This window comes from Peromyscus californicus, unplaced genomic scaffold, assembly GCF_007827085.1.
Source record: "Peromyscus californicus insignis strain IS unplaced genomic scaffold, ASM782708v3 Scaffold_3__1_contigs__length_106647218, whole genome shotgun sequence".
Lineage (NCBI taxonomy): Eukaryota > Metazoa > Chordata > Mammalia > Rodentia > Cricetidae > Peromyscus > Peromyscus californicus.
The window spans coordinates 7,732,987-7,750,585 of record NW_026294551.1 but is presented as its reverse complement, the minus strand read 5'-3'; the positions used below and the strand labels follow the sequence as shown (position 1 = coordinate 7,750,585).

General features: G+C 53.6%; 2 protein-coding genes across 2 annotated transcripts; one reads left to right on the top strand and one right to left on the bottom strand.

Moving 5' to 3' along the window:
* Positions 1 to 54: 54 nt before the first annotated feature.
* Positions 55 to 5,998, bottom strand: Btbd17 (BTB domain containing 17). The gene is made up of 3 exons (XM_052758496.1): positions 5,808 to 5,998; positions 3,231 to 3,507; positions 55 to 1,356 (listed from the first exon to the last, which is right to left on the bottom strand). The coding sequence occupies exons 1-3, from the start codon at positions 5,890 to 5,892 to the stop codon at positions 282 to 284; spliced, it is 1,437 nt and encodes a 478-aa protein (XP_052614456.1). The 5' UTR covers positions 5,893 to 5,998; the 3' UTR covers positions 55 to 281.
* Positions 5,999 to 12,841: 6,843 nt separating this feature from the next.
* On the top strand, positions 12,842 to 15,922 carry Gpr142 (G protein-coupled receptor 142). The gene is made up of 3 exons (XM_052755944.1): positions 12,842 to 12,866; positions 13,644 to 13,805; positions 15,063 to 15,922. Exons 1-3 carry the CDS (start codon positions 12,842 to 12,844, stop codon positions 15,920 to 15,922), a joined length of 1,047 nt encoding a protein of 348 aa, XP_052611904.1.
* The last annotated feature ends 1,677 nt before the right edge of the window (positions 15,923 to 17,599 follow it).

Genomic DNA, 17,599 nt, shown 5'->3' with positions numbered 1-17,599 from the left:
AGTGGAGGGCATGTGAACCCCAGACTTTTGAGACCCCAGAGTTGCTTCAGGCCCTGGCCTCTCTGAGCATCGGTTTATTCTGTACCAAGAGCACTCCTTTCCAATCAGCTGGGAAAGGCGTTCCTGAAACCACATCCATCTTGTCTACCACATTCACCTGCCTTCCACCCCAGCCCCAACCAGCTGTACCTGGTCACCCACAGTCACTTCTACCTCCAGCCTACCCCTCCCCAGACCCTGGAGCGCCATCCAGGCCAGGCCTTTATTTTTCCGTCCACAGGCTAACTGGGAGTCCTGATGAGAGTGTGGTACACGGGCTTGACAATGAGATGGAGATGCAGTGCGTTCTCCACCAGGTACTCTGAGTTGCGCCTCTGCAGGTCTGCGTGGGCCAGGAAGTCGCCAGCCTCCTCGCTGCTCTGATGGAAGCTGTAGGCGTGGCGGACCAGGAGGCGGCCCTGATGGCGCGCACCCACCAGCACGGTCTTCTGGAAGCTCACACCCGCCGCATCGCCACCGCTGCTAGCGGGCGTGACCACCAGCCGTGGCCTTCCGTCCTCGGGGCGCGCGGCAGGCAGCGCAGTGCCCGCAGCGTCCGCGTAGACGGGCCGCAGGCTAACGGGCAGCCAGCGTGGGGAGAAGAGCACGTTCCAGGTGATCCGGCGACCCGCGTCGTGGCCGCTCGGACCCAGCTGCGTCTGGAAGCTAGTGCTGCGGTCGTCGCGAGCCGGGTTGTTGATGACCCACGGGGCGCCCCAGGCAGGCGCGAGGTAGTTGCGCGGCAGAAAGGCGCTGCTGTTCACGTGAAAGAACTTGGCATAGTGCAGCGGCGAGGCGGCGTGGAACTGGTAAGCCTGCAGCAGGAGGTCTGCCACCGCTGCGCCGTGGCGCGCCAGCGCGGCCGAGCGCGCCTGCAGCTGGAACAGCTGTGCCGGCGGGATCATGGGGTAGCGGATGGCGCGCAGCGCTTTCTCGGCCACCGTGGGGGGCGGCCGCGCACGACCCAGCCAGGCCTCCAACGCGTGGAACAGCTCCAGCTCATCCTGCAGCACCAGGTCTGAGCGCTGCAGGAGTTGCGCCAGCAACTCCGGGCTCACGGCGCTCCACTCCGCGCTCCCAGCCACGGCGGAAAGGTTCCAAGCCAAGAACTGCAGGCAGCTCTCACGCAGAGCCTCATCCCCGGTGCTCACAGCATAGTGGTACCAGCCCACAGCTGGGCCTACGCCTCCAGCCAGATGCGCACGCATGTAGTCAGCCACACCTCGCTGCAGGGATGCCACCCGGTATTTGGTGGCCAGCCTGTGCAGCGGGATAGCCTGGGCCAGCAGGACTGTCAGCTCACCGCAGTACAAGTACCTATAAGAGAGTGGAGAAGGGGCCCGTTGAGATGGCTCAGCAGTTAAGAGCACTTGTCCAGGGGACTAGAATTGGGTCTCCAGTATCCAGCCCTCTTCTGGCTGGAGGAGGGCACCCATTTACACATGGCATACACTCACACAGACGTACAAGTTAATAATACGATTTAAAAATAAAAATAGGCCGGGCGGTGGTGGCGCACGCCTTTAATCCGAGCACTCGGGAGGCAGAGCCAGGCGAATCTCTGTGAGTTTGAGGCCAGCCTGGTCTTCAAAGCGAGTTCCAGGAAAGGCGCAAAGCTACACAGAGAAACCCTGTCTCAAAAAATAAAAAAAAACAAACAAAAAAAATAAAATAAAAATAAAAATAGAGGCCAGGAGGTGGTGGCACATGCCTTTAATTCCAGCACTCTAGAGGGAGAGGCGGGGGACCTCTGAGTTCGAGGCCAGCCTGGTCTACAGAGTGAGTTCCAGGACAGTCAGGGCTACACAGAGAAACCCTGTCTCGAAAAACCTAATAATAATAATAATAATAATAAACATAAAAATAAAGATAGGAAGATTGGCAGCGCTGGGTCCAGACAAGGCCACCCACTCCACCCCTAGCTGGCTTTCCCAGAACAGGGCCTTTTTTGTAACCAGGAACAAACAGGATGAACCGGCCCTGAGGCTTCCTGTCTTTCCCTCTTAAGTTCCCTCACAGCTTGTTCAAATATCTTTTAGCTTCTGGTGCTGTGGAAATCACATGCATTTACTGAGCATCTCCTAGATATCTAACTATAAGCTAAAATGAGAAGGGGCCGTTGATAACCTCGGAGTTCACAGTCTGGATTTCGATGCCCATCTGACCTCCTCCACGCCACTAGACAAGGCAGGTCCTTTCACCTAGATGAATCTTAAACATATCTAGGGAAGGGGGAGAGCCCCCCTCGGGAATGTTGCCACGGTGAGAGGCAGTGAAAAGTCTTGCTGCAGAGTACACAGCCAACCCAGGCTACTTTTTATCACCGGATCCCCTTTTCTTTGCAGTGGGGCCTTTCTTGTTGTCTGTTTTCTCCTTCCTTGTTAGTTGTTTTACTGTCTCTGGCTCTCTTACAGTGACCCCCACCCCCACCCCGACCCCGACCCCCGCCACCCCTCCCCTCATTCTTCCTGGTTGTCCCACTGGCTCACAGGCCCCCACTAGGCTCTATGGGAAACCCTTCTGTTTTATCCCTCTTCCCGTTGTCTGGAACTTGGAAGTAATGTCTGGAATCCTGCAGTCACCATGTCAAAGGCATCAGAATAGGGTTACCTCCTTAGACTATTTTCCAAGTCTTCCCCTGTGCAGGAAACAGAGAGGTGACACAGACCTGGATGACCTTTCTACTCCTTAGCCCTGTGGTTCCAAAGCCATGTGCAGATTTAAGAAATGGCTGGTCTCTGGCTGGAGAGGTGGCTCAGAAGTTAAGAGCACTGGCTGCTCTTCCAGAGGTCCTGAGTTCAATTCCCAGCAACCACATGGTGGCTCACAACCATCTATAATGGGATCTGGTGCCTCTTCTGGCATCCAAGCATACATGCAGGCAGAACACTGTATATATGATAAATAAATAAATCTTAAAAAAAGAAAGAAATCCATCTAAGAATCTATCATTTCTATAAGTTCTCTTGGCCTGAGTAGACTCAGAAGGGAATACCAAGGGCAGGAAGTGGTACACAGGCCACAGCAAGGAGGGCAGAGGAAGCAGGGATAATGGAGTGTGTGTTGTGTGTCACGCTATGGCTTTTGAAAGTAGGTATAATAACCTCTAAGGCCAGACCTCTGTGACCCTGGAGGTGGAGAAGCCGGGGGACTGTGGACAGGGTGCAGCACGGTGCCCTTCCCCTACACACCTGATGAACTTGTCAAAGACAGCCGCGCAGTCCCGGGGCTCCTGCAGTAGCACCTCGCTCTGGTTGCTCAGCAGCTCCCGGAAAAGCTCACTGTGCAGCTCCAGCAGCAAGCGGTGGGTGTGGAAGGCTCGGACCTCATCGGTGCCCGCAGCCTGGACTCGCAGGACGACATCACTGGCGTTGCCCTGCCGCAGCAGATCCTGCAGTCGCTGGAGCAGCAGCTGGGAGTGGTTGATGGAGGTGCCTGCCGCCTCCCCACCCACATCGGCTCTCTGAGCTGCAGCAGGAGGGACATAAAATAGCCTGAGAAGGCACCCGGCCTGGGGCCTCCAACTAAGGCTGCAAAGGGACCAACCAGTGACTTGGTGCCAGCATAGGGAGGGGGCCGTGTGCATGCACGAAGTGCATGAGTGTCCAAGAGTTCATCCGGGTTGGGCATGGTGGCCCCATGCAGACTCAGGAGTGAGTCCTTAGAAGCAAGGTGGGCTCTGGTCGGGAGGAAGTCATGGAACAGCTGTTGTGTCCGTGATACTAGACCTCCAGGGGAGGGTGAAGAAAACTCTGGGTCCCCACCTCCCTCACCTCCTCAAAAACTTGTCAGAAGTGGCACACTCTTGTGTAGTGAGTACTTGTCATGCGGCTGCTGGGTGGCAGTGAATGAGCCAAACCCAGTTCTCACACTCAGGAAAACTCAAAGGACCAGAATAGATATGTAACAAGTATACAAATGAAAGGGTGAGACGGAAGGATTGCCCCAAGTTCAAGGCCAGCCTGAGCTACATAGAAAGGATCAGATCAAGTGCCACTGCTTAACAAGACTCAGTATAAAAGTGGGGGACACCAGATGGCTCAGCCAGTCAAGGTACCTGCTGACAACATGAATTTGGTACTGGGGACACACATAGTGTACGGAGAGAACTGATTCCTGAAAGCTGTCTTTTGACCTCTGCCTGTGTGCAGTGGCACATGAGCACACACACCCCACCACCACACACACAAGGTAAAATAAATAAAATGTGACTAAAGAGGGGAGGGTTCCTAGAGAGAACATCTAAGCTTGAGGACCTGAATTCTATCCCCAGAAGCCAGGTATACAAGCTGGGTGTGGTGGCACATGCTTGTAATCCCAACACTGTGGAGGCGGAGAACCCTGAGGTTCTCTGCTCAGCCAGCTCACCCTAATCAATGAGCTCCAGGTCTGTAAGGGGCCCATCTCAAAATACAAGGGAGATGGACAGAGGGTACCTGAGGAACCGTACCTTGACCTCAGGCTTCCACATGCACACACACACACACACACACACACACACACACACACACACACACACTCTAAAGTAAATAAATTTTAAAAATAAATAAATGCACAAGTGAGCGCTCTGAAGCCAGCCCGGGAAAGCGTGCACAGAGACAAAGGGAGAAACCACGAAAGACCCTTGGTGGGAATGGGCTTGTGGGGCTGGGGGTCAGGGACAGGGCTGGGGAGACCAAAGTGAGATCAAAGCTGAGACAGCAGGCATGGGTTTTCTCTCTCTCTCTCTCTCCCTCCCTCCCTCCCTCCCCTCCCTCTCTCCCTCCCTCCCTTCCCCACCCCCTCTTTTGTTTTCTTTTTAGTTTTTTAAGATAGGGTCTCTTGTACCTCAGGCTAGCCCTGAATTCATTACTAGCTGGGGTTTGCCTTGAACTCTTGATCCTCCCCCTACCCATGTGCTGGGATTACAGGGTCACACCACCACACCCAACTAGGAAGCACAGCCCCAGCTCTGTTCTACTGGGTTTCCCGGCTGTGAGACAGATAAGGGGCCTAAGGAAGTACCACTGGTTGGTGGACCAGCCGGTGAAGGAACAGGACTCTCTGGGTAACTGAGTGTTGAAGCTGGCGTCCCCCTTCCAGGGAGGCCTGTCTCTTATGTTCTCAGGGAGGCCATGGGGTCAGATGGGGACACAAACTGCCTTATAGAAAAGATAGCCCCCAGCCAGAGTGTGCAGGGAGCCTTGCCAAGTGAGAAAAGGGGGTGTCTAACAGTTTGAGAACTGCAGAAGGGCACTGGCAGACAGACCCAGTGCATGTGGACACACACACATGCACACACACACACACACACACACACACACACACACACACACACACACACGGTGGACATGCGGCTTATGTGTGGATTGTTGAAAGGAAGGCTCACAGGAGTGAGCATCTGTGTGTGGGAGAGGGAGGCCCGGGAAGAAAGGGAGCAGCTGCTGGTGAATTTCCCAGCCCTGCCTCCCCAGCTGTCACTCTGAAGGACCTGAATGCTGATGACATCCCCGTGCGGCCTCTGCCTGGACCCAGCTGCCTGAGATAATAGTGGCCTTTTTGTCATTAAGACCCCTGCCTGCTGCCCAGCCCCTCTTTTCCTGGAGGCAGTCTGTCCCCTCTCCCTTCTGAAGACCTGTCCTTGGAGATGTCGGGTCTCCCAGTGTTCTCCGTGGCTGGCTGGACCACGCCACCAACTGGCTGCCCTATGTAGCTCCTAGAAGAAGTTCTTGTCCCCACCCCTTTCCTTTTTCCTTACCAGGCACCTAATCCCGCCTCGGCCTACTCACCTGCACGAGTGACCAGTCCCACCAGGGCCAGGGTAGCCCAGAAGCTGCCCCAGGACCCAGGCTTGCGGTGGCCTTTCCTAAGCATCTTTGTGCTCTGCCCCCAAGTCCACTGCAGGGACAGTCAAGTCCAGGGCACTCCAATCCCATCGCTCCTCCTTATATAGGATCCATCAAGGGGACAGCACCCCTTTCCTGCCCTGCCTCCCTCCCCCTACCAGTCTCTGCCATGGATTGGTTGAAGCTGGCCCCTGCTGTTGCCTAGGCAACTACTTAAGCCAGAGTGTGGCAGCCCCAGGGGCTATTGTGTGGGCCTGGGCCCCCAAGGGGAAGAGATCCGGACACCCTCCTCCCCCACCTCTCTGGACAACCCAGCAAGGCTAGCTGTTCCTCTCTGGGGAAGTTTTAAGCTCTCTGAAGGGCAAGCTAAGGGCTTCGGGACCCCTGGCAGCCACCAGCCCCAAGGCCCCAGCCCCCAGGCCCAGCCTCCATCCTGGCACAGAGCATACTTGGCAGTGTCCTGGTGAGCAGGCTGCAAAGGGAGAGACTGGAAGAGGCAAGGAGGAGCTGGCTCGGGTTCTACCCCTCCCCCACTCTCATTTTAGGGTGGGCCAGTTCTCCAGAGGAGAGGATAAGGACCTTGAATGGGAGTATGGGGTAATGGAGATTGTTCTCATTCTGTTTGTTGAAGAGAGTTCCTGTCACGCTCTGGAAAAGGTGATGAGCCTTTTGGAAATCTGCACAGGGACTGACCATCTCCTTCCAGGGACACTGTGGCCCTTGCTCTAGGGACACAGCCTGTTTCCCTACCCAGGAGGCCCAAGTCTTCAGTTCACCTTATGCATGGCCCCATGTCTCAAGAATTCCCCTCCCTAGAAGATGTCTTCACCAGCTTCTGCCTAGTTTCCAGGTGTGTGACACACACACACACACACCCCGCCCCGCTTCCCAAAGTTCCAAGAAACTGTGCAGCAAACCTGGCACAATAGTCCATGTATAGGGAAACTGAGGCAGGGAGCTAGATTTCGATCTCAGACAGTACAAAGAAATGTTCTGAGAACAAAGGCAATGGAGATGGAGGGTGTCTAAAGTCCTGTGTTTGTATGTGCATGTCTATGTGGGTGGTGTGTGTGTATGTGCAAAAGTGTGTGATGTGTGTACATGCATGTGTGTTTTCATGTCTGAGGGTGTGTGTACAAAAGTGTGTGGTGTGTATGTACATGCATGTGTGTTTTCATTTGTGTGTGTGTGTGTGTGTGTGTGTGTGTGTGTGTGTGTGTGTGCTGTTGAGACCTCACTTTTGCATAGAATCAACAGGATTTGCCCCAGTTCCTTGTGAGAGACACTCCCTTGAAGTTGACACATGGAAGTCAGCAGATCCCGGGAAATCTAAGTTTCTCAGAGGCCAGATCCTGCTCTGGGGATATGTTGGAACTTCTTGCCTTTGCTCTCTGGATCCCCAGGACCAGCTTCTGCACTGAGTTCTGTCTCTTTCTGGTGCAGAGAGACCCGACAGCTTCACATCCTCCTGGAGCCACAGAGAAAGCAAGAACTGGGTCTGGCACCAACCTTGTCCGGGTTGGCAAAATCAGAGCTGCCCGGCTTAGCGGAACTGCCTCCCGGCTCTCTCACGCCTGGTCTCCCTTGTCCAGATGGACCATCCATCTCCCGCTGGCTGCCTGCCTACCCTTCCTGTAGACTGTACCACACCTAGGCTCCACTGAAGCTGTCTGAGCCTGTGTGCAACAGGGTAGTCCAGCCTTGGAGGCAGCCTCACTTCCATGCACAATGCCCATCAACAAGAATGACTGTTATTCAGTGGTAATGCTTCTCACCCCCTTTCCACGGGACTCTCACCAGTCCCTCCTCACCAGTCCCTCCTCACCAGTCCCTCTAGATGTCTGGCCTACTTGCCCAGCGTTCCCAGTGGTGGGCCTGGATGTTGTGTTTCCTAAGCAAACCAATGGATGGTTACAGACACCTCAGGCAATGATCTATGCTGTGGGATGTTCTGTATGGCAAATGTGTTGCTGATTGGTCCATAAATAAAACACTGATTGGTCATTGGCTAGGCAGGAAGTATAGGCGGGACAAGGAGGAGAATAAAGCTGGGAAGTGGAAGGCTGAGTCAGAGAGACACTGCCAGCCGCCACGATGACAAACAGCATGTGAAGATGCCGGTAAGCCACGAGCCACGTGGCAAGGTATAGATTTATAGAAATGGATTAATTTAAGCTGTAAGAACAGTTAGCAAGAAGCCTGCCACGGTCATACAGTTTGTAACCAATATAAGTCTCTGTGTTTACTTGGTCGGGTCTGAGTGGCTGTGGGACTGGCGGGTGATAGAGATTTGTCCTGACTGTGGGCCAGGCAGGAAAACTCTAGCTACAGGTCTACCCACTAGAAAGAGGTGATTGGCATTTCAAGTGTGAGGAGCCAGGATGTCTCAGGCTACCTAGAAGACTCCCCACCCCCCACCTCTGACAGGCCCTTCCCATGATTCTAATTCCCCTCATCCCTGCCTCTCTTCTAATGAATTAGAAACTGACTTCCTAGGCAAAGCTTCCATTGCCACAGTGTGTGCAAGCATGTGTGCATGTACGTGCTGTGTATTCATACATGTCTGGAACAGGATATGTACAGCAGAGTGCTCAGGTGACAGATGGACTCCACCACATTTTGTTCCTCATCCTCCACTCTACCACCACCGTGGTCCTGAAGCTCCGTCATTCCTTGAGCACAAGTCTGAAGATCTCACAAGCAAGAACAGTCCCCAGAGAGGAGCCAGCAGAGTGTGACTTCCTGCCCAGGGTACATGTGCATCATCAGCCAGAGATGGCACAGCCAGGGCATACATGTCCGAAAGCTCAGGATAGCTTTTCTGGGAACACGATCTTCTTAGTGGATAGCAAGGTATCTCAAGAGGGTCTAGAAGCAACCAGAAATGTCTACCATCATGGACAGGGAGGTTTTGTTTTAGAAACCACAAAGGTGAAGATCTCTCTGACACTGAGCTTGAGGGAACATAGAGGAAGGGTGGACTTGAGACCCAGCCTGCCCCTACCTAGCAGCGTCCTCACACCCGTAATGTCTCCTGTCCACTCACGAATGACTCAGTTCACTGGGGAAGAGAAACTCTTGTGAGTTTGGGTCCCAGGCTAACACCCCTATAGGCTCACTAAAGTTAAACAAAAGAAAGGCTAGGTGAGGTCAAAGCAGTTGGGAATTCAAGGTCAGCCTCTGCTACCTAGGGAGCTTAGGGCCAGCCTGGGCTATGAGAGACCCATCTCCAAAGGGTAGAGGATCTTTCCCTAAAGTCACTACCATGCTATGGGCAGCTCACAGTGTCACAGCTTCTTTCCTGTTCAGCACCCTTGATCATGTCCTTCACCTGACCGGAATGTCCTCTTCATCCAACAGAGTCAGCCCTCCGGTCCACAGACCTCTCTTCCCTGGAGTCTCAGCCGACAGTGGCCACTCTTCCCTAGCACATTGTGTGAGGGAGTGAATAGAACAGCCTGGGGGAGACAGAAGGAGGAATGAACCTGAGTTTGAATCCAGCTTCCACACGTGTGACCCCCACCAACGTGCTTATTGTCTCTGATCCTTGGTCTCCTCGTGTGTTAATGCCGGTAGGCAGATAGCTAACGGGGCTGCCATAAGGATGAGCAGTGGAGGGGCAAGAGGTGTGTGACCCACATGATGCTCCCACCAGGTAGCTCTGGATGGGCGGTGGTGGCTGAAGCTGTTGAGGACCATGAGACTGAGGTGTTGCTGTTGGTTGGTAACACTTTTCACCTTACCCAGCTAGGTCATAGCTACCTGCCTAGAGGGCACAGTCCCTTCCTCTGCTGGCCCACCCTGGCCACTGACACAGACACAGTGTAGGAAGGAATCTCCCTCCCCAGGAAGAGGCCATTTACCTCCGAACAGGCTCGGTGCCTGGTGATGACTTGGTGGCCCCATCCCTCCCACCACCTAGGTCCTGTCAAGTACTGCCATCCCCTGTGACAGTGTTGAGAGTGCTGTCCCCCTGGCTGTGGATCCTGCAGACCCCAGCTCTTGTTGTGTGGAACTCAATGCTATTGACAGGCATGACATCTTCTATGGGGTGTGAAAGGTCCTGGGACCCACATGTCCCTGAATTACAGCACTTTCTGTCTAGAAAGTCACACCTTCACCATGAGGATTCAAAGGCAATTTTTAAAATATTTTATTACTATTTTATATCCATGGGTGCTTTGCCTGCATGCATGTCTGTGCACCATGTGCATGCAGTACTCACAGGGGCCAGAAGAGGGCATCAGATCCCCTGGAGCTAGAGCTTATGAGCGCTGGGAACTGAAACCCTGTCTTCTGGAAGGGTAGCTAGTATTCTTAACTGCTGAGCCATCTCTCCAGTTCCAAGGCAATTTTTAAATTTTTACTTATTTTTATGTCTCTCTCTCTCTCTCTCTCTCTCTCTCTCTCTCTCTCTCTCTCTCTCTCTCTCTCTCTCTCTCTCTCTCTCTCTCTCTCTCTGTGCTTGGAGGCCAGAAGAGGGTGTTGGACCCTCTGGAGCTATAGTCACACAGAAGTTTGAGAGCCACCAGACACAGGTGCTGGGAATTGAACTTGGGTCCTCTGCAAGACCAAATAGGCTGTAGTTATATACCATATATATTTGTATAGAAAGTCCCTTCCACAGGGAGGGACCCAAGGGTCAAGGTCAGGCTGGAAGAGCTAAGCTAGCTGAAGACACAGATGAAGAGGTGTCCTTAGCAAATGGAGCTTCTCTCCTCTGCCCTGCCTTTGCCTCACCCCTGATCCAAAGGCTCTGGTTATCTGTATAGGTCATTGAAGAGCTGTAATGGAGAGTACTGGACTCACCCCTGATCCAAAGGCTCTGGTTATCTGTACAGGTCATTGAAGAGCTGTGATGGAGAGTACTGGACTCTGTCTGAAGAACACTTAAGCTTCCCTATAAAGTTTACATCCCTCAAAAAAAAAAAAGTAGAAATGGCGTAGGTAGCCTTCCTTGCTCCTCAGACATGGCTGTCCTCCCAGCATCTTGAAGCAGGGTCTGCCTCTAAGTCACTCCTGACTCATGTGCAGGGAGGCGGAAGTCTTCAGGACCTGTCTGTGGCACTTGAATTTTTTTAGATATATTTTATTTATTATGTATATAGTGTTCCATCTGCATATATGCCTGCACACCAGAAAAGGGCACCAGATCTTATTGTAGATGGTTGTGAGCCACCATATGGTTGCTGGGAATTGAACTCAGGACCTCTCGAAGAGCAGTCAATGCTTTTAACCTCTGAGCCACCACCTCTCCAGCCCCAGAACTTGCTTTTTCTGAGCTGAATTTCCAACACTGCATCTGGGGACCTGTCCTGAGCAGACAGCACCTGCCCCAGTCTCCCTGCTGCCAAGGAGGCTTGGTGGAAGCTTGCAGGATCCCTGTGTGGCCACCAGAGGGCAGGCACAGACTTCTGCTGGGAGTATGACAGTGAGCCATGGGCTCTACCTTAGGGTGCCAGAAAATTCCCATCATTCCCTGCCACACTTTATGGTACATTTCCAGAAACTAAGCCACTACCACTGTGGTATCTTGCATGAGAATGGCCCCCATAGGCTCATATGTTTGAAAGTTTGGTCCCCAGTGAATGGAACTGTTTGGAATGGATTAGGAGGTGTGGCCTTGTTGTAGGAGGTATGTCACTAGGGGTAGGCTTTGAGGTTTCCAAAGCCCAGGCCAGGACCAATCTCCCACTCTCTGCCTGCTGCCTGTGGATCAGGATGTAAAACTCTCAGTGGCTACTCCACCACCATGCCTGTCTACCCCCACCATGATGACCATGAACTAACCCTCTAAAACTGTAAACAAGTCCCAGTTAAATGCTTTATTTTATAAGAGTTGCCTTGGTCATGGTGTCTTCTCACAGCAATAGAGCAGTGACTAGGGCAGTCATGAAAAGTGACTCCAGAGAATAGGTCTCAGTTCTGCACCCCAGGCAGTCCCCCTGGAGTCTGTGTCCTGATGCACATGGTAGGCCAACCTGGTTACTCTTCACCCAGGTGCAGGGAGCTGCCGGCCACAGATTCCAGCTTCTTTGGAGCGTTGCTGGCACCGGCTGGTGTTTATTTACCATAGAATGGTGTTCCTGAGAGCTGCTTGGCTGCGCCACGTCCAGGAAAAAAAAAAAAAAAAAGCCAGCTTGCTAGAGCACAGGGTCCTGTGCGCTCCACACTGCTAGCAGTCTGGTCAGCCTTCTCCTGGGAGTAGCACAGCACATGGCTTCCTGCTGGCCTTTGTCCTGACATCCCTGCTCCTTCAGGTAGCCTGGACCTCATCCTACCCACCCACTGTGGTGTCTACAGGTAAGAATTTTTTGAACCTAATCCCTGGGACCTCTCTGGGGATCTAAGCCCTGCCTGCCTTCCTCTAAGGCTTGGTGCTAATCCCCCAGTTCCGGCACACAAATGTCCTCCTTTCTAGAAGCATCATGTGGATGCCCATAGAATCAGCCCCTTGCATCCTTCAGCTTTCCCCAGGAGCCTCAACTCCAGGGTGTGGCTGCCCCCACTGAGTCGGGCCACTTTGCCATGGGTCCTTGAGCACAGGGCAGCTCTCCAGAGCTGGGCCCACCTTCCCGCCTTTTCACCTCCCTTCCCTTTTCCTCCAAGCCCAGACATACCTCTTTAAGCAAATCCTGATCCACAGCCTTTCTGTCCCGAAGCCCCCTACCCAGCAGACTTTCTCTGCCAGTGCTATACCATAGGAGAAGTCACTGTGTTCCCACTGGATCCACTGGAGGGTCCATGGCTGGGACCCTCGCGCTTCCTTCCCTCTCTCCCACTTCTTCCTTGTCTCCTTCCCCACCCCCACTCCCCCACTCTCTGCACCAACAGACTAAGAGCTACGGGGAGGAGCGTGCAGGCAAATAACCCTCCCTCAGAGAGCCAGAGTGAGGGTCACAGCCTGTGATGCCGCAAGGTGCTGTGGGGAGCTCAAGGAAAAGCTGCTGGTGACCTGGGGCCCAGGACTCAACACTATGGGGCTTGCAGGACCAGAGACAGGTAAGATATTTTCCAATGGGGAAAGGAGTAGTAAGATAAAGGGCAAGTGCAGGACATGGGGAGGGGGGGAGGAGATGGTGGAACTGGGAGGGGGGAGGGGGAGGGAGGCTCCTCCACTCATCTTGAGCAGGAAAGAAAACGCTGTAAGTTAAATTCTAAAAAGACTTAAAGTGTACTTGAGATGACCAGAGGCCAAAGAAGATGTGTGTAGGGACTGTCATTCCATACTAGCCCCTAGACAACTGTGCCACCTTACTCTGGGACTCAGTTTCCCCATGGGGCAAGCTGAGTCATTTGAGCATCAGTAGTGGTAACCTGTGAAGAGGGACACTCTTGGCTTAGGAAGGAAGGAATCCCAGTTAGTCTTTCCTGAGAGGGGCTGGCTGGTGAATGGAACTGAGCAGCTGCCGGGAGCCGCCGGTTGGTCACGCAGCATCCTTATTAAAGATGCAGCCACTCCGGTCCCATTCCAGACCCCAGGTGTCCACAGCTACCACAGGGCAGCCAGTTTCCTTAGTGGCAGGGATGATGATGCAGGGGAGGTAGGCCCCTGCCAAGGGCTCTTTGGATTGATAAGAGAGCAGATGGGGTGGAGGAGGTGAGAGTGCCACGGGCAACAGAGACCACATTTGGCTGGAGCTGTCCCAGGGCTCTCTACAGAGCAGTACTGAATAGAAGGGCCTTAGGGCCAGACAGGGACTGCTGTCAATCAAGCTCCTATCTTTAAAAAAAAAAAAAAAAGTAACTGCTGTCACTCTGCCTTTCCATCCTTCCTAGCTGGGCAGCCACAAGTGACTCCGCTGCCTACACTCAATGGGAGTAACCCAAGACACGATGATGTGAATGGCCACTGGCCCGAGATTCCAGAGAGGTCACCATGCGTGGCTGGTATCATCCCTGTCATCTATTACAGTGTCCTGCTGAGCCTGGGTCTGCCTGGTGAGTGGAGAGCTAGGGTCTGGGACCTCAGGCCCTCCTTCATCCAGTCCAGATTCTCTCAAGATGGCTAAGTCACAGAGGATCAGTGCAGCGCTGTCTCAATCCCTGTGTAACCTACTGTGCAGATTGGAGCCAGAGGAGGGGGCAGCGTGTTGATGTAGGAAAGGCCAGTGGCCTTGTTCAGGGTGCACTCCCTAAATCTAGTAAATGAACCTACACCTGGCTCCCAGGCTATCCTTCTGCTCTGAAGGACATAACAATCCTGAGAAAGACGTAGGCTGGAATGCCAACATGTGAGTGCCCACCTAGATGAGCCCATCTGTTACCAACATGGCCCATGGCCTGGGGTGCGATGGGGCAAGGCTGACTAGACACCCATCTTGACGGAGTCTGCTTGGTTTTCATTTGACTTGGTTCTGTGCTTACTGGGGACAGAACCCAGGACTTTTGGTGTGCTAGGCAAGTGAGCCGCCACTCAAACTAGACTTCCAACAAGCTGGAGGGCTTTGGTGGTGTGCACAAAGCCCTGGGTTCGAGCCCAGCACCACATAAACTGGGTGTAATGGTACACAGTTGTAATCTCAGTGCTTGGGAGATACAGGCAAAAGGATCAGAGGTTCGAAGTCATCCTCAACCCTACAGGAAGTTTGAGGTCAGCTGGATCTGGGAAGGCAGAAACAGAAAGTACAGGCAGGGCCTACCAGGATACCATGTGAGTTTCAAGCCAGCCTGGGCAACTTAGACTCTGTCTCAAAATACAAAGTAAAAAAAAGGCTCCTGGACTAAGGATGTACTGCGATAGTATAGCACTTGTCTGGCCCTGAGTTCAGCTTCCAGTACTGCAGGAAGAGGTAAAGAGGGCCTGAAGGGCGGAAGAGATGGCTCAGCAGTTAAGGGCACTGGCTACTCTTCCAGAGGTCCTGAGTTCAATTCCCAGCAACGGCATGGTGGCTCACAACCATCTGTAATAATATCTGGTGCCCTCTTCTGTCCTGAAGGTATACATGCAGACAGAACACTATACATATTAAATAAATAAATCTTTTTTTTTTTTTTAAAAGAGGGAACTAGAAACAGAGCACACAGGTGGGAGGGGCCATGCCAGGTGGGAGGGGCCATGTCAGGTGGGAGGGGTCATGCCAGATGGGAGGGGCCATGTCAGGTGGGAGGGGCCATGCAAACATCTTGAGAAGCCCACTTCTAACACCCCTTCTAATGCTTCTGACTTCTCCCTTCCATGACGCGGGGCTCCATCAGTCAATGTCCTGACTACAGTGGCCCTGGCCCGCCTCGCTGCCAGGACCAGGAAGCCCTCCTACCACTACCTCCTGGCACTCACAGCCTCAGATATCGTCACGCAAGTGGTCATCGTGTTCGTGGGCTTCCTCCTGCAGGGAGCCGTCCTGGCCCGAAAGGTGCCCCAGGCTGTGGTACGCACGGCTAACATCCTGGAGTTTGCTGCCAATCACGCCTCAGTCTGGATTGCAGTCTTGCTCACAGTGGACCGCTACAACGCCCTGTGCCGTCCCCTGCGCCATCGGGCCACCTCGTCCCCAGGCAGGTCCCACCGCGCCATTGCCGCCGTCTTTAGCACGGCCCTGCTGACCGGCATCCCGTTCTACTGGTGGCTGGATGTGTGGAGGGACGCAGACCCCCCCAGCACTATGGACAAACTCCTCAAGTGGGCTCACTGCCTCGTTGTCTACTTCATCCCCTGCAACGTTTTCCTGGTCACCAATTCAGCCATCGTCTTCCGGCTACGGAAGAAGAGCCAGCGAGGGCTGCAGCCCTGGGTGAGCAAGAGCACAGCCATCCTCCTGGGTGTCACCTCCCTCTTCGCTATCCTTTGGGCACCGCGCATCTGTGTCATGCTGTACCACCTGTACGTGGCCCCCGTCCACCGGGACTGGAGGGTCCACCTGGCCTTGGACATAGCCAACATGGTGGCCATGCTCAACACAGCTGTCAACTTTGGCCTCTACTGCTTTATCAGCAAGACTTTCAGAGCCACAGTCCGTCAGGTCATCCGCGACGTCCACATGTGTTGTACCTTAAAGTCACCGCCCAAGGGCACAGTAGTAGAACTTGTGTTGAAGTCCGTAGGGACAGAGTTGTAGAGAAAGGGGACCGGGCTAGATATCCCAGGGGCCTCAGGGCCACTTGCAAAGAGACCTTCGCAACTGTTTTGTTCTGATTTTTTAAGACAGGGTTTCCCTGTGTAGCCTTGGCTGTCCTGAAACTCGCTCTTGTAGACCAGGCTGGCCTCGAACTCAGAGATCCACCTGCCTCTGCATCCTGAGTGCTGGGATTAAAGACGTGTTCCCCCGCTCCTGTTGAGACCTTTGTGGTTGTATCCATCAACATTTCACCAACTTTGCAATCTGGGGAGAGGAAAAGGCTCCCCCTTTGGGTGATTCCAGGTAGAAAGAAGAAAAAAAATTAGCCACCCCATAGGCTAGCTTCATTCCAATTCCCATTTTCTAGGGGAAAGGACAGGGCTCTGCTGGCCCACACATCATAACAGCTGCTGGGGTACCCCTTTGTAAGGGGCTTCCCACCTGGCACATGCAGGGGAAACATTAATGTTAGTCGAATGGATGAATGGGATGATGGATGGATGGACAGATGCACATATTCATGTGAACCTGGCCTGCCTCCCGCTCCCTAAATTGGTGGCCTCTTTGGCGTCCAGTGGTAAAGCTGGAGTCTGAAAAGGAAGCTATCAGCAGAGACTCAAGCCTTTCCTGGGCTGAGGGAGCCCATGTTTTTGGCTGAGCAATGGGAGGTACCTAGATGAGAAAGAGAGGTCCCCAGTGTCTTAAAGCAGAGTGGGTGTCCTCCCAGCCAGGGAGAAGCAATCCCTTTGGTCTCAGATACCCTAATTTGATTCTGAATGTCTCCTTGCACCAGCACCACAGTGAGTCTATGGGTCTTGCTTTGCCATCATCAGCCCAGGGTGCTAGAAACTGGTGTGTGTGTGTGTGTGTGTGTGTGTGCGTGTGTGCGTGTGTGCGTGTGCGTGTGCGTGTGCGTGTGCGTGTGTGTGTGTGTGTGTGTGTGTGTGTACAGGTACCGTCAACCCCTGAGCCTCGGAGGAAGGTCTCTTTCCAGCACAGGAAGTGAGGCAGAGTGGCTGAGCTAATGGGGTTGGAAAGTCTCCCCCAGTCCCTTGACCCCTGCTGGGCCCCTCTTGTTGGCACTGCCTCCCCCTCCCCCGTCCTGGGGCTCAGCAGGGAAAACCCAGCAGATGGACCGCCCACCTGCTGCAGGCCTTGGGTAAACACATTAGCCGGGGCCCTTTGCTGCTTCCCATTCAGGCTGAGTTGACCTCTCTCCTAAGTAGGTGCTTTGTGCTGAGCTGCACCTACCTTCATTGCTACTGTCTGAGTGATGCAAGCCAAAGAGCTGATGGAGGCCAGACACACAGTTGGTGCAGAATAAATACTCAGCTTTCCCCACCTTCCTCTCTCACCTGTCAGGAGAGCAGTGCACTCAGACAGGAGCCTTCAACCACCTCTGGAAAGAGGACAATGGGAGTTGTCACCCTTATCCCTCAGCCACCATGCTCAATGCCATCAAGCTCTGAAAAAGCAAAATGTCCCCAAGGATGTCACAAGCATGTCGTGACAGCACGACTTGAACTGAGAGATGATTTCTAGTCTTGATGCAGCTTTGGTGTGCTGGTGTCTGCTAGGCTGCCGCTCTAGGCCTTTGGGGATGGGGGAGGGGGCTTCTGGCTACACCCTGTGAGAGCAGATGCGTGCATGTTCTCAGCCACCAGGTCTGCTTCTGAG

Coding starts and splice junctions, on each gene's coding strand:
- Btbd17 (XM_052758496.1), bottom strand. CDS start 5,892: ATGCTTAGGAAAGGCCACCGCAAGCCTGGGTCCTGGGGCAGCTTCTGG. Junction 3,508..5,807: donor GGGACTGGTCACTCGTGCAG/GTGAGTAGGCCG, acceptor CTCCTGCTGCAG/CTCAGAGAGCCGATGTGGGT. Junction 1,357..3,230: donor GTCTTTGACAAGTTCATCAG/GTGTGTAGGGGA, acceptor ACTCTCTTATAG/GTACTTGTACTGCGGTGAGC.
- Gpr142 (XM_052755944.1), top strand. CDS start 12,842: ATGGGGCTTGCAGGACCAGAGACAG. Junction 12,867..13,643: donor GCTTGCAGGACCAGAGACAG/GTAAGATATTTT, acceptor CATCCTTCCTAG/CTGGGCAGCCACAAGTGACT. Junction 13,806..15,062: donor GCTGAGCCTGGGTCTGCCTG/GTGAGTGGAGAG, acceptor GGGCTCCATCAG/TCAATGTCCTGACTACAGTG.